The sequence below is a fragment of the Nicotiana tabacum genome, chromosome 12, assembly GCF_000715075.1.
Source record: "Nicotiana tabacum cultivar K326 chromosome 12, ASM71507v2, whole genome shotgun sequence".
Classification (NCBI taxonomy): domain Eukaryota; kingdom Viridiplantae; phylum Streptophyta; class Magnoliopsida; order Solanales; family Solanaceae; genus Nicotiana; species Nicotiana tabacum.
This window is the reverse complement of record NC_134091.1, coordinates 69,949,523-69,965,059: the sequence shown is the minus strand read 5'-3', so window position 1 is coordinate 69,965,059 and position 15,537 is coordinate 69,949,523. Positions and strand designations below refer to the sequence as shown.

The 15,537-nt window shown below is 39.2% G+C and overlaps 2 protein-coding genes and 1 long non-coding RNA gene across 6 annotated transcripts; all 3 read left to right on the top strand.

Annotated features, from left to right (window-relative positions):
• The first annotated feature begins 6,055 nt into the window (after positions 1 to 6,055).
• Positions 6,056 to 6,678, top strand: LOC107805937 (G-type lectin S-receptor-like serine/threonine-protein kinase At4g27290). The gene is made up of 2 exons (XM_016630045.1): positions 6,056 to 6,060; positions 6,207 to 6,678. Exons 1-2 carry the CDS (start codon positions 6,056 to 6,058, stop codon positions 6,676 to 6,678), a joined length of 477 nt encoding a protein of 158 aa, XP_016485531.1.
• Positions 6,450 to 9,802, top strand: LOC107805935 (G-type lectin S-receptor-like serine/threonine-protein kinase At1g11330). Of its 4 annotated transcripts, none has more exons than XM_016630042.2 (5): positions 6,450 to 6,991; positions 7,589 to 7,747; positions 7,866 to 8,038; positions 8,647 to 8,730; positions 9,492 to 9,638. In XM_016630042.2, exons 1-4 carry the CDS (start codon positions 6,892 to 6,894, stop codon positions 8,692 to 8,694), a joined length of 480 nt encoding a protein of 159 aa, XP_016485528.1. In that variant the 5' UTR covers positions 6,450 to 6,891; the 3' UTR covers positions 8,695 to 8,730; positions 9,492 to 9,638. The 4 variants fall into 4 exon arrangements, with proteins under 4 accessions (XP_016485528.1, XP_075082701.1, XP_016485530.1 ...); XM_075226600.1 differs by having other exon boundaries at positions 6,742 to 6,991; positions 7,881 to 8,038; positions 9,492 to 9,802; XM_016630044.2 differs by having other exon boundaries at positions 6,742 to 6,991; positions 7,881 to 8,038; positions 8,657 to 8,730; positions 9,492 to 9,629.
• Positions 9,803 to 13,502: 3,700 nt separating this feature from the next.
• On the top strand, positions 13,503 to 15,336 carry LOC107805938 (uncharacterized). The gene is made up of 3 exons (XR_012697344.1): positions 13,503 to 14,339; positions 14,416 to 14,577; positions 14,644 to 15,336. It is a non-coding gene; the product is annotated as an uncharacterized LOC107805938 (long non-coding RNA).
• Positions 15,337 to 15,537: the final 201 nt, after the last annotated feature.

Here is a 15,537-nt window from a genome sequence, read left to right as displayed (position 1 = left end):
TTCCGATATGTGGGACCGGGTCGACTTATTTTGGGGCGATTAATCGATTCTTTGCTGAAGTCGTAGATTTATGATTTAAATTAGTTTCTTGTAGTTGTATTCATGTTATGTAATTGCTTTTGACTAGATTTGGGCCATTCGGAGTCGGAAAATCGAGGGAAAGGCATCCTTATCGATTGATTGAGCGAGATTTGAGGTAAGTGACTTGTCTAACTTTGGGGGGGGGGGGGATCCCCTTATGATTTGATACTATTGTAACCATTTGTGATATGTGAGCGCCATGTACGCGAGGTGATGAGTGCGTACACGGGCTAGTTGTGGAAATCCCGGTTCTTACTGAGTAAATTTCTTTTGAATTCCTTAACTAAGTGGAAATCCCTAACTCACTCGCACGATCAAAATACTAAAATAACATCTAGAACCACAAATCGGACACAAAAACGCATGAATTTCAAAGTAAAGTTCAAGAACTTCTAAAATTGTAACTAAGCATCCGATCCCTATCAATTCAACTCCAAATTTTACCAAATTTTCTAAATAGAATAACATACCTATTCCAAGTCCCAAAATCAAATTCCGACCCCGATAGCCAAAATTCAACCTACGGTCAAACTTTTTTACCTCAAGTTGCCAATTTTCGGCAAAACAACACCAATCAACCTACGGACTTCCAAATTCAATTTGGGGCATATGCCCAACTCCAAAATTACAATACGAAGCTATCAGAGCCATCAAAATACTATTTCGGGATTGTTTTCAAAAAAATCAACCATTGGTCAACATAAACAACTTAGGCTTCTAAGCCAAGAATCAAAGGGTCCAAATCAACTCGAAATCTTCCTGGAACGAAATAATTCAACCCTGTAAGTCATAAAACCAAAAACACACATATGTGAAGCATCAAAAGGGGAACCGAGGCGCAATTACACAAAACGACCGGTCGGGTCGTTACAAATACCTTTCTATTATTTGTTTTCTAGCCACCATACTCACATACTCTAGGTTTCTGGTGTTCTTCAAGCAAGTGCAGCTTCACCAGCAATGCTTCATTGTTTGCCTCTTTGTTTCAAAGTCGGCTCCCCGGTAGATCATCGGGCCACTTGCCCTTAGAATCTTTCAACTTCTTTTTAAGGTTTTGAATAATTACCTTGTTGGTTGATTCCGCATGTTTGTTAGTACTCGGGTGGTACATCGAAGAAGTGATACTTTTGATTTTTAACCCTTCCAAGAACTTTGTGACTTTTGAACGTATGAACTATGGCCCGTTGTCACATGCGATTTCCTTCGGTACTCCAAATCGGCAGATTATGTGGTCCCATATGAAGTCAACCAATTGGCGTTTTTGATCTTTTGGTATGGACCTGCTTCATCCCATTTAGTGAAATAATCAGTTAAAACCAAGAGAAATCTTACCTTTTCCGGGCCCGGTGGTAAAGGTCCAGCTATGTCCATCCCTCATTTCATGAATGGCCACGGAGACACCATCAAATGCGAAAGTTCTGCTGATTGGTGCACCAACTATGCATAACGTTGACATTTGTTGCATCTCTGTACGAGTGCCTTTGCGTCATGTTCCATCCGGAGCCAGTAATATCTAGCTCTGACCAACTCGGAACATGGGAATAAGGAACTTGAGCCAACCATACTTGAAACTTATGGGAACATCATGGAATTCAATTCTAAGAGAGTAGTTTAGCCAACATACCTTGTTTGAGCTTTCCTTAAGTTACTATAACGCCCCACATTTCTAGCAATAACAATCTATAAGAAGATAGCAAAAATTGATTAATAATTAGAAGGATTCCCATAGTGTAAGTCTCATAGAAATTTTGTCAAACACCTAGCATGCAAGATAGACTACGAAGCCCTACACTGGTAATCCCTTCCTCCCTCAACCAATTTCAACAAGAAACTACCCAAACTAGTTCATTAACCCCACATACTACAAGCTATTGACACATGCATGGTCTAATTCCAGTCCCACAATATACTTAGACCCTAAAATAACTTGTATGGGTGGTATAGGACATGACCTTACCCGGGTATATAGTGGTCTAGTGATTGGCTTCCTTCATTATTGAAGATTGGTGCAAGAATAGGTGACTAGAATGCTAGGTTTCCTCCTTCTCTCTCTAAAATACTCTTACCTCTCTCTAAAATCATCAGATATTTACTTCAAAATGAGCTCCTAAGGCTATTTATCAAAATGGGGTCGGGTTATAAAAATAGGAAAACGGACCCTCCGAACTCAGGTCCGCGGTCACAGAATGGACCGCATAACAGATATGCGGCCCGCAAAATGGGCCCTGAAAATGATGCCAAGAACTAGGCTGGTCTGGATCGGTCTGCGACAGATCTGCAGTCCACAAACCACTTATGCGGCCATAGAGTGGACCGTGAAATCACTCTCCAAAATTCTTCATGCCAAATCTGCGACGGATGTGCGGATCGCGAAACAACTATGTGATCGCATAATGGATCGCAGAACAACCTTCAAAATTCAAAAAATTCTCTGCTCAACTCCGCGATGATTATGCGGCCCGCGAAATAGTTCTGCGTTCGCGAAACTGACCGCAGGATCGCCTTCTTCAGCCAAACATTTCCATCAACTCCTCAGTACATTCTTCAACGTAAGCCTACCTCGGCACCACGGAACCTTAAATTCCTTGGCAAAATTTTATGGGGCCTTACACGGTCACCGTGTTCTTCTCCCTTGCTGCCGGTTGGTCTCCTCTTATTTCCCTAATATCTTCTGGAGTTGGAAATTTCAGCAATTGGTGATATGTCGAGTGCACGACCTTCATCTCGTGTATCCACGGCCTTCCGATGATCATGTTATAGCCCATGCCTCCATCTACCACTTTGAACATGGTGGCCCTTGTTATACCTTCATCGTGAGTGGGTAGCATCTCATCGGGTTGTCACATTTGTGAAATTGAAGCCAGCTAGGAGCTTTGTCGCTAGAATGATGTCCCTGGTCAATTTTGCTTGCTCCAGAACTCTCCATTGGATGATGTTGGCTAAACTTTCTGGATCAACCAAAACACACTTAATTTTAAAATCTAAAAAATTGAGAGATATTACCAAAGCATCATTGTGTGGCAGAAGAAGTCTGTCAGTGTCCTCCTCTGTGAAGGTGATGTCATCTTCCGAGACTTCCTGGAGTCTCTTATTGCGAGTCACCAATATCTTCATTTTCTTTGCTGCTGAAAAAGTTACCCCATTGACTTTGTTCCCTCCAAATATCATATTGATGGTCATCCGAGGCGGCCCTTCTGTTGTCTTCGAAGGCTTTGTGTTGTCTCTACTCTGGCCATAACTGTTTTTGGCTCGGTCACTTAAAAATCTCTCTAAGATGGCCATTCTTTGGCAATGTCGCCACCTCTTCATGAAGATGTCGGCAGTCCCTAGTTCTATGACCGTGATTCCTAGGGTATTCACACCATAAACTGGGATCACTCTGGCTAGAATCTGATCGGATTGGCTCCGGGAACCGTTCTTCTTAGATATTTCACATTGTCGACACCAACTCTACTAGGCTGATGTTAAAGTTGTAATATGATAACCTGAGATATGCAGCGTCAAAGTCAAATCTGATAACCACCGATCTGCATCAAAGTCATTCTTAAACCTGTCCTGATTTTTGTCTCGACTTCGTCTTTTTGTCGATACCGATGATCCAAGATGATCGTCTTCTATCGTTATTGTTTACTCATAGCGGTTATGGACATCTGCCCATATGGTTGCCTGAAACTCGAGCAAACTCTCCTTTAGTTTTTGGGAGGCATCAAAACACAGTGGGTTTAGACCCTTTGTGAATGCCTCCGTTGCCTACTCATTTGGAACACCCCGGTAGCAGCATCCTTTCCTTTTGGAACCGGATCACAAATTCTAGCAGTAGCTCGGATTCACCCTACAAAATTCTGAATATGTCTGCCTTTAAGGCATGAACCTTTCTTGCTCCAGCATGGGCCTTAATGAATAAATCTGCAAGCATTTCAAAAGAATCAACTAAATGCTCAAGTAAGAGGGAGTACCATGTCAGGGCCCCCTTCATGAGGGTTTCACCAAACTTATTCAACAGAACCGACTCGATCTCATGTTGAGCCAAAGTATTTCCTTTCACTATCATCGTGTAGGTTGTGATGTGCTCCTGCGAATCTGAAGTCCCATCGTATTTTGGTATGTCCGGCATCTTGAATCTCTTTGGAATTAGCTCTGGTGATGTGCTTGGCTTAAACGACAACTGCATGTACTTTTTCGAATCTGGCCCTTGTAACACTGGTGGCGCGCCCAGAATCTGACCAATCCGAGCGTAAACTCCTTCGCATTCTGATCCATTCTTTCGTTCATTCCTCTCATGAATCTCATGAGCTCGATTTTGAAAGGTTCACTCCTATTGTTATTCCCAGATCCGCTACTGATCCCTCCGGTTGCGTCGAAATCGACCTTGCCCATTGGGGTGTTGTTATTGATTCTTTGAGCCATTTTATTTCTGGGAACACTAGGAAGAATCAGGCCCCTTCTGTTTGTGTTATTGGAGGCATCTGACAATGCTTGTTTTAACTCCGTCATCACCTGATCCTACCTTGAGAGGTGGTCCATGATTGCTCTCTATTGTTCCCTAAGGAGTTTGACCGTTTCTACGACATGTTCCTCCTCCACATCATCAAGAGTTGGGTCCCGCACATGCCGAGGATACTGACCTTCATGAACCGGGGTCGTCTCGTCCCCTTCGTTGCGGGTCTCACTGATTGAGTCATCACGCTGGGAGAATTCTTCCCGTTCAATGCGTACTTCAACGTTGTGTGTGTTGTTGACATCATTGGCTGTCATATCCAGTTTTTACTAAGGAAAGAAGCAAAACTTGTTAGTAATAAATGAATGGACCAAAATGATTACGCAACTGTTTATGCCCCACGGTGGCCGCCAAATTGTTTACCCGTAAAATGGTACAATTGAACTTGTAATGTGGTTTATAGACAAGCGAATCATTTTGATGCAAAAATAATAAAGGAATAAAGCAAATATAAGATTAACAAGTTAAAATAAAGATGATTGCAATCCTGATTTCGAACTCAGCCTTTCCGAGAACAGAAGTAAAAGTAATGATAAAGCGATGATAAAACTGTTTGATTGAGAGCAAAATAGTAAAGTATAGCTTTTGTGTGCAGAATGTTTCATGTCCCTACAATAGCTGTTAACCCTACTCTTTATAGCTCTACCTCGGAAGATCAAGCTCCTCTTAAATAAGAAAAAAGTTTCATTGATGAATATATAACGACATGCTTTGAGTGCAAATATTCTCTGTAACGGTTGCTCATTGAATGTTAACAAATATTTTCCGTAACGGCTACTCATTGAATGCTATCCGATGTCGAACCTTTGAACTTCTATCACCGACTATGTTCCCTTCGGAATCCGTCTGGTACCAGTCGCATATGTTGCATCTAGTATTAGTTGTTTTCCTACTCATCTTTTGCATATCTTCGGTTCCACGTGTCACTTTACCATTCGACCACCTGTTATCAATCAGTTTTACTCCATGCATAAATCCCCTCTAGTCTTGTTATTTTTTCAAATCCACACACTTTGACTACAAGTTTGTCTCAGCCAAAAAAAATAAATAATAATTACATTCGGTCACGTTGACCAACTAAGTTCTCTATCATTATCATGTTCCATAGAAGAAATTGAAAACTCTGCAAGTTCATTTAGTAAAGTACTAATGGCATCTCCAATCTTTACAGCAATTATTATAGATTAACTAATAATTCAAATAAAATGTAGCAACATCAAATATTTTATATTTGCACCTTTCATTTTTTGTGATGGTTATATCTTTTTCATACAATTATAACTCATAATAAAATTAACTACCAATTTTACATAAAAAAATAAATGCACGATAATTAATTTTTTAAAATTATACGTTAAAGTTAAGATGAAAAATTAATTAGGTAAATATATTATATAAACATAATTAAGTATATATAAAAAGATAAATTAAAAGATTAAATAATAAAAATAATAATATTTTAATGGAGAATAGTAAATGGGGTTTTTGGGTACAAAAATGGGGAGGGTTGGAGTGAAATTTTTTGGGGACAAGGTTAGAGTGCTCTAAGGTAGAAGCACAGAAACCAATGGAAGCCATAAATATTCATTTCTTCTTGCCTTCCATATTCTGTTTTGATTCTTTCTAGTGCTGCAAATACCATACCTACAGATCAACCTTTAACAGATGGAAACACCATCATTTCATCAGGTGGAAAGTTTGAGTTGGGTTTTTTCTCCCCTGGTACTGGTACATCCAGGAAACGATACCTTGGAATACGGTTCAACAACATACAGACAGTGGTATGGGTTGCTAATAGAGACAATCCATTCAATGATACAGATGGTATGCTAAATTTTACTAGACAAGGAAATCTTACTCTTCTGAACGGTTCTGGTCGTGTCATTTGGTCCTCTAGTGCCATCAGAAGTGTGCAAAATCCAATAGCTCAGCTTCTTGATTCAGGCAATCTTGTCGTTAGGGATGCAACTGATAATTACTTGTGGCAGAGTTTCGACTATCCCGGTGACACAGCTTTACCTGGAGTTAAGGTAGGGATCGATCTTAAGACTGGTTTTTGTCGTTCCCTCTGGTCATGGAAGAGCAGAACTGACCCCTAAGGGTGAGTTTAATTTCATATTTGATCCTCAAGGATTTCCACAGCCATTTCTCATGAGCGGTACCATCGAACGCTTCCGGGGCGGAGCATGGAATGGTCAAAGCTTTGCTAATTCACCATCTCTGCTACCAAGTCCTGCTTATAACTATCCGATCCTGATAAAGTATACTTCACGTATGAGCTCACAAACAGATCTAGCATTGAGAGGGTAGTGATGGAACTAAATGGGTTTCTAGAGTTTTCAATATGGAATAATCAAACTCAGAATTGGGATGGCTTTGGTAGCGCACCGGCAGACAACTGTGACATTTACGGTCAGTGTCATACATATGGTTTGTGCAACATCGGCAATTCTCCAATCTGCAAATGTATGGATAAATTTGAACCCAAAGATCCAATAGATTGGGCAAGGGGAAATTGATCAGGAGGCTGTGTTAGAAACGTACCATTCAATTGCCAAAAGAAAGTTAAATTCTTGAATTATTACTAAACAACAAATATATTCTTAAGAATAACATTATGAATGAGTTTTTAAATTTGTTCTTGAATTACATTTATAATTTTACTTTTTCCCTCCATTGCACCTTTTATTACAAAAACACACACTTCAATTGCGCTTAAAGCCCCAATACACCTGAAATGCTTTTTAGAGCTTTTCGCCTTTGAGCAAGTTGAGATTTTCCTACATTATTTCTGGTAAGTGTCCCATATTGGAGGAGAAAATGGATTGTTATCTCCTTGTATGATATTGGGCAATAATCACCTCAGGACTAGCTTTTGGGTTTGAGTTAGGTTCAAGACTCATTTATTAACAAATTGAAAAAAGTAAAACAAAGAGGCTTTCCTGCATTATTTGAAAAAAAGAAGGTTTCTTACTTATGAAACTTGGATGAATTTATATTAATCATCAGGAAACTCTAGTAGAGAGAAATTAAAGATTCTGAGAATCAGCTTGCCGTTGGCAGCATTAAGTCTCCTCTCAGCGCTATGCTTGATCTTGTACATAAGGCGAAAGAAGAAGAAGGAGGAGGAGGAGGAGGAGGATCGGAATCAGCAACGTTTTAGCGAAGGTAAACCAGATGTTTTGCTGATTTGAAATTTGAAACATGTGGCTTGATTTATTAGTGCTTTTATTTTTGGAGTTCTGGTTGGTAAATCTCAGAATTTTCCTTTTTGTATCAAATTAAGTCCTTAAATTGACAGGAAGAGGAAATAGAAGCTCTGAAATGTTCAGAATTAATGAAAGCAAAGATGACGATCTTGATTTACCATTGTTTGATTTTGCAACTATCTTGGAAGCTACCAGTAACTTTTCGCTGAACAACAAGCTTGGAGAGGGTGGTTTTGGACCAGTTTACAAGGTAAGAATGTTAGCTGCAGCTCTTTCTTTTTTCTCCAAACTAACTGCTTAACAACTTCAAGAAATTATCATGTGATAGAACATTGACTAACTTTCAGAACCTCTAAAAGGAATACAGAAGTTCCGATAAGAAAATTTATCTCCCATTCGTCTAGATCTTTTCCCTACACATATAAATAGTCATTAAACACCATTTTTAGAGGAGTTTTGACGACCAAAGACAAGAACGTCACGCTTGGAGGAGGCTCCTAACTAGTTATACTAAAAGTAGGAAGCTCATACTTTCAAAGTCAGTTTACAATAATACCCTTTAAAATCTGAGTGACCAATTTGTCTCTAAAGAAAAATAATAAACCTCCAATTAGTTAATTCTTTAATTACTTTATCAGTTAGCCGACTGAATTGGAGTAGCAGTTTAATGCTCCAGACAACTAAGTCAATGAACCTAATTAGGCTGAGGGCATTCATATTGTCCTTCAATTACCCCAAAAACTTTCTCCATCATAATTATCTTAGAAAGCGTTTCTGCCTCCTTTTCCTTTTTCTTGAACAACCTTTACAATAGAGTTGTTGATCGTTGGGATTCTTGCTAACGATCTAAATAAATAGGATATCTCAGAAGCCAAATATGGAGAATTTGCTCGTGATGATGCATGAATGGATACTGGATTTTCAGTAATTACTTGTGGCCAGGTGTGTAAATACCTTTAGTTATTTTACTCTTTATATTTTATTTCTTTCATCGTCCATAGTGATCTCTTTGTACAGTTTCTTTACATTCTTTACTTATATCAATGTAAATTTCCTTAGTTATTACTTAGAGGTATTGTTTGTATCTCTCATCTTCCCCGGTATAAGTTTTTGGCTCAACCTTTTCACATTCGCCAAAGCACTCTATATAAAAGTGCACAATAAGATCTCTTTGTCGATTATCCTTCTTCGCTTTTTTTGCAGAATATTCTTTTCACTCAGCAATATTTGCAACAAGTATATGTGTTTTAGTTAGTTTGTGCTGCAAATATTGACTTCTCCTCTGTCCTTTTTGGCTTATAGCTAGCAATCTATTCCCAAGTGATTGCTTTTTCGCAATTTCAACATTTTATTATCAAGTGTGGGTATTAAGTTCATCATTTGCTATTAAGGCTTAATTTAGTGGTATAATTCTTTAACAGGTTTCTCGATTACTGCATCATAAAATTGTTAATAATTTTATACTATTGTAATCACTTTTAAATATTATTAACATATTCATATATGTTGCCAGCTGAAAGCTGAAGTTACTCGCTTTTCCATCGAAACCACAAAAATAATCTGTTTTCACCATATTAGATTTCAGAACATCACTCTTTTATTACAACTATGTACTGTATTTGATGGTTCAACTTCTAAAGGATATAGATTAGATAGGAAAAAACTGATTCTACATATATATTGTGTTTGTATCTACCTCCTAGCTACTACAGGATAAATCACAATGGCAAGCGAAGAAGAGCTAGGAAACCAATGCATACCTATTAGCAAGTTGAAGAAATATGCAACAGAAGATGCAGTTGGATACATGAAGGAGTTTAATTTTTTCGAGCTATGCATCATCTCTAAAGGTAACAGTAAAATGGTTACCCCAATCTATTTTAGTTGAGTATTAGACACGCTTGTTAGGGATATAGTAGATATGTCCTAAATCCAATCTCATGTTTGATGATTTGAACATATTTTTTATGAACGTTATTTGATATAAAAATATATGGCATTTGGTATTCTTTTATCATAGTTATTGAATTATTAATTGATTGATTAATTTAATAAAATCCTTGATTAAATTTTGAGACTTATCATCATAATGGAGATCATGATAATGATAGTAAAGTCTCTTACAATTTGATCTAAATTTGATCTTGGTCGTAGAATTATTAATTTGGATATTAGTAATCCGGTTAGATCAATATTTATGTGCTTGTCTTTATGGGATAAAGATTAGTTGATCTCATTAACTAAATCACATAGATAGATGATGCATATAGAGATATGATCATTGAACCGACTCATTGGATAATTCCTAATGGTTGAAATTACCATAAACTGTCAATAGGATATTCTCTTGAAGAATGTGATGTGAGAGTATCCTTTAACCTGAGATCGTCATAATAATTGACAAGCTATTTATTGTGCTTTGATACTAGACACCTATGGCTCTTCGGCAATAGTTGAAAGGTTATTGGGTACGATTAAATACTTGTAGAATTAGTTATTGGTCAAGATGAAATCTGTCAACTCTTGGTAATGAGTTTAAGCTCCATGTTGTCATGAATTATAAACGACCAAATTAAGAGCTTGGCCAGGGCAATTGAATGAAAGAAGAAAATAGTTTTTTAGGTAATTCAATGGTCGATTATATTTGACATGAACACATAGTTGGTCGCCTATTAGGATTTGATAGTTGAACCATATCCTAGGGTGATCCAGAGCTATAAGGACATAAGGAATTACGACATTATTCTTCTACTGGTTCTTGAGACTAAATTGTATACTTCATGCTACCCGGTCGTTAAGGAGTGTTGCTAGACGACACCCTTGATTAGTATATTGATATGATTAATTTACTACCGGCTTAGTATTGAACCTATGTGGTCGCACATTAACGAGTGTCCTGATCTTTGCTAAAGGATTAATTATTTTGTTATTTGATAATTAAATTATAAAGTTTAATTAGTCAAATAAATTAAGTTATTAGTCCAAATAAAATATTATAATATTCTTTGCTAGCACAGGGAATATAATTAATATTGTGAACAAATTAAAGTTTTCTATTTAGAATAGAAAAATAAAAAATTAAATTATATCTCTTGAATTAAATTATATATATATATATTTGGTACTTATAATTAATATTTATTTATATATGGAATATATATTAAATATTAATAAGAAAGACTAATTCAAAATCCACAAATAACTACCTACGACACTAGTAATCCCATAAGAAATGGGTTACACGTTTTTTAATGAGACTAAAATCTAATTTCAAATTGGTTTCACGTGAAAGTCCATATAAAAGGACGTTTGACGACTCCAACTTTGTTTTTCTTGTTTTACAAAGAAATTTTCAGTGCTTGGAATTGTACTTGATGGAAAGTCCATGAAACTCGGCAGCCACGTTACCCACTGAGAATGGGATTACAGATTCTCCGTACAAAATTCCATCAAGTTTATTTTTGAAATAAACTTTTACCTAAGTAAATCATTACCTCAGCTAAATAGGAAAATGATTTATAAGTGACATTATATAAAGGGTGATGGAGGAAATTTGACGCATTAATTCTTGAGAAGAAAAATCACTTTGTGAAAGTAAGAGTGCAACACAAGCCATGAGATAAAATACCATTACAAGAAAAGTGTTTCTTGTTCTTCTATCTTTGTGTTGAGATTTTTGAGAAAAACTCAACACTGTTTACCCGAAAAACGGATAGAGTTGGATTTATATATAGTTCTAAGGATACGTGGTATGAATTGGTACAAATCGGGAAAGATAAATAAATGTGTGTTGAAATTAGTTATAAAAGAATTGAATGCAAACTAGATGAACTAATTAGCCTAAGCCTTCAAGTTTAATCACTTCCAAATCGGGCGAAGAACGATTGATAGACGAAACAATTTGACTAAAATACCAAAAGCCACCAAAAAATAGTATTGGCTCTGTTTTCTATATATATATATTAGAATGAATGTGTGTATGAATCAATGCCCTCTTACAAATGATAACCACTCTTAATATAGTGAGGGAATCCCATTTTGGATATAATTAAAAATACATAGTGGGGATCCCATGATAGACATATTAATTAACTTTTTCTTGATTTTTGCCGGGATTCTTTCTCCAAGTGTGGCTATAACGGCTCTTTTGTCCCTTCACTCGATCTCTATCTTGGCTGGTCTCGGTATGGGTCGGTCTCTGGGTCTCGAGTTTGATAGTGACTCGAGCTCGATATTGATCGGTCTCTGGGTTTCGAGCTCGATATTGATCAGTCTCTAGGTTTCGAGCTCGATATTAATCGGCCTCTGGGTCTCGAGCTCGATATTATAATGATGAACCTCGGTCCATCATGTTCCAATCTCGATTAATCACATGAAGGGGAAACTCGGTTTTGACCGTATACAGATAGTCCCCTTATTTCTCGGAAAGAAGGTGGCGAGAAACGATATGATTTTGCAACCTCGGGCTAGACGAATGATGACGTCTGCGACAAGCCCGATTGTGACGTATGTGACAAACGTCCCATCGGTCCAGTTACCGAGGCATTAAATGCGCGTCAGTCGATGGTCGGCCAATGCCAATTTTTGAACCGTCGCTATAAAATCTATAAATAGCCCCTTTCTTTATTATTTCAAACTTTTACCTTTAAACCATTTTCCTTCCAATCTTCACAGTCCTTCGCCTTCTCCAAAGTGTCATATTTCTAGGTTTTGGAATTTCTTTGCCTGTTCTTCTCAAAGCACCAAATACTTCAATCTCCCTTCTTCTTTGTTCACAGAAATTTAGATGGCCAAAACATCTAATAACGTTCCACAAAAAGAGGCTCCTTCTTCATCACGACTCGTCGGCGGTGAGGATGCGGCGGAGCCTCGCCCTGAGGAATTCGTTCCGGTAGGGTGTTCAACCGTCAGTGATTTTAAAGTTGAAAAAACCTTCTTCGGTACCGGGTCGATGTGACCGATGTTGAGGTACCAGTGTACAATCACCGAAATAATTCTCGAGTAAGTCAAACAAGAATGCAACTGGGACGATAAGCACGTGGTAGTCCCATCGCCTGACGAATCAATTACTACCCATGTGAAAGGGTTCCTAAGTGGTTATACTTATCCTTTCACATTGGGTCATTTAAACCCTATCATCGTCGCCTTTTGCAAGAGATACGACGCCAGATCCATCCTTCGTTTTGGAGAATAGTAATTCTTCTCCGATTTTTCTCGAGCAAAATCGAGGGGTGTCTTTTCACCCCCGACCACCTTATGCGCCTTTATAGTCCCCGACTTTATCGAGGAGAGTTAATCAACTTGCTCGCCGAGCCACCAAAGGGTCGTTCTCGAGTATAGACGAGACTCGTGATCGAGGTTTGTTCGAGTCAAAACCTCGGACCTGATCCCTGCCGATGACATGCCATTTCCTAAGAAATGGAATATGAACCGTGAGCACTTATTCCCCTTCGATCGTTTTAATTTTGTAACTATCTTTCATTTTCTTGATCCATTTTTTCTTTCTTGTCACAGCTGTGGCTCGGATGCCTGAGCCAATTCCGGATCTTAAATAATGGGCTGAAGGTTTGGGCCTGCAAACACCGTACTCCGAGCGCGCTTGGGTGAAATTATCAAAGGGTCGATGGGAGGCCCGTAGTCATGGTAAGTCTCTCTCTTAATTTGTTTGCCATTTGCTCTTCTTTACTTGCTTAACCCTTTTTCCCCTTTTGTAGGACTTGGGAAGGACGTTGCCCCCATCTGGTGATGAGGAGGTTCCTGTCCCGAAGCAGTTTAAAGAAAAGAATATAAAATATGTACCGAGTTCCTTGGTCTCGGAAAAGAAAAAACTGACGAAGAAATCTCGCAAGCTAAAGGGCCCCCCTGATGTTATGCTTTCGGAATCGATCCGCCGATTAAGGGACGATCCCGAAGAAGGAGAAGATGAATTAGTCGGTGTACGGGCTAATGTTGTGATACAACAATCTTCCGAATCGGCGGAAGTGAATACGGGAACCCTGGTCATAATCCCGGAACAAGAAAAAGCCGAGACTATTCGGTCTCGAGCTGAGATGGTTGAAGGGGAGACCGAGGGTAGGACTTCTCTGGCAGCAGAAGATATCTCGAGGGATGAGCTCGGGATAGTTAATATTAGCGGGTACCCTCAGATTTTGGATGCTATGATCCGTGAGGCCAGCATGATGGAAGGTCGATCCAACGAGGGCATTCAGGAGCCGACCGATATCCATGGTTTTTTGGATGGGCTTGAGTCAGCTGCCTCGGAGGAAGTTATCGGGTTCGGTGGATTACCGATACCAAAGAAAACATCATGATCGGGCTCTACCATGTCTTCATTAGTTCCAAAACTAGTGGACCAATTCCCGGCCCCGAGTATTGATCCTGATCGTAGGTGGAAGGTGGTGCTCTCCATCCCGGAAGATACCCGAATTTTCTCTCCCCCTGTGGGGATTGCTAGTTACCTTCGGTCCCTAGTGACCGAAGAAGATCAAGCAGTGATGAATGCGGTAGGACCCGCCTGCCTTTTCAACGAGGCCTAGCATGCTCTGAATCGGGTAATTTCGATGGCATCTATGCTGTTTCTTTTATACTTATTGTAGATAATTCTAATATGTTTTCCCATGTTTGTAGGTTTCGGTGTTGCATCACGAGGCTTTCCTCCGAATCCGAGAGGAGCATGAGGCCGAGGTTCGGAATCTCACTGAGAAGAGTGACTCCTATAAACTTCGTAGCGAGAAATTTCGAGCAGATTTGGCCGCGGCTCGGGATGAGCATGAGGAGATGGCCGAGAAGGTATTCCGAATTCTTCACGACAGTGAAGATGAATTGGAGATAACCACTAACAACCCGATTTTGCAGGTTCGGCAGGGGCTTGAACAGATCGGACGACTCAATTCGCAGGTAGATGAGCTAATGGCCGAAGGGGAAAAATTCAAAGAAAATATGGATATCCTCGCCTCCAGAAAGGAGGTCGTTCAATCGCAATTGGAGTCGGCTGAGGCCCAGCTTCGGGCTACAAAAGAAAACACCTTGGTGCTGATCGAGAAGGTTAAAGAGCTTCAGAGTCGGTTAGAATTGGCCATTTACGATAAGGTAAGCTTGGCTAATGAACTCAAAGTGGTTAGATCTGGGATAACCAAAGCTAATAAAAGAGCTTATGCGAAAGTGGCCCAGTTCAGGATCGATGTTGAGGTTAACCAGGACAAGGCCAAGAGCATGGTCGAACATGCTAAATGGTAGGCTCGGAGAGAAGCTCTCGAGGAAGTCAGTGCTCAGGGCTTCGATGTTGAGGCCGAAATTGAAAATGCCAAGGAGGAGGAAAACAGGGCTCGAAGGCTGACCTTTCCTGAGGAAGACTCCGATAGCTCAAGCGAATCTGAAGGTGGGGAAGATCCCGAGGACGTGGCCTCCGATGAAGACCAAAACATTTAGGACCTTAAGTAGTTTTTTTTTCTATCGAGGCTGCTTCAGCCTTGGTAAAGAACTTCCTTCGGGCCGTGTTGCCTTTGTAAAAGATTTCGATGTATATATAAAACTTTCCCCTTCTATGGCTTCTGAATCTTTTGCCTTTTTGTTAACTTATACAAAGGTCAAAAAGTGCCTTAGCATGGAATAATTATGCGAAGTTCCAAGATTGAGATAGCAAGGACCGATAGTAGATGCTGCACTCGACATTTTCTTATAGCTAGTCCCCGAGTGAATGTTCGAACTCGAACTGAGGTGGCTCTTAGGCTTGATAAATAGATGTCAAGT

What these genes read in the sequence shown, in the direction of transcription:
- LOC107805935 (XM_016630040.2), top strand. Translation starts at nt 6,892, where the DNA reads ATGGAACTAAATGGGTTTCTAGAGTTTTCAATATGGAATAATCAAACT. An exon ending in AGACAACTGTGACATTTACG is followed by an intron (nt 6,992 to 7,588) that starts GTCAGTGTCATA and finishes ATTAATCATCAG; the next exon opens with GAAACTCTAGTAGAGAGAAA. An exon ending in TCAGCAACGTTTTAGCGAAG is followed by an intron (nt 7,748 to 7,865) that starts GTAAACCAGATG and finishes TATCAAATTAAG; the next exon opens with TCCTTAAATTGACAGGAAGA.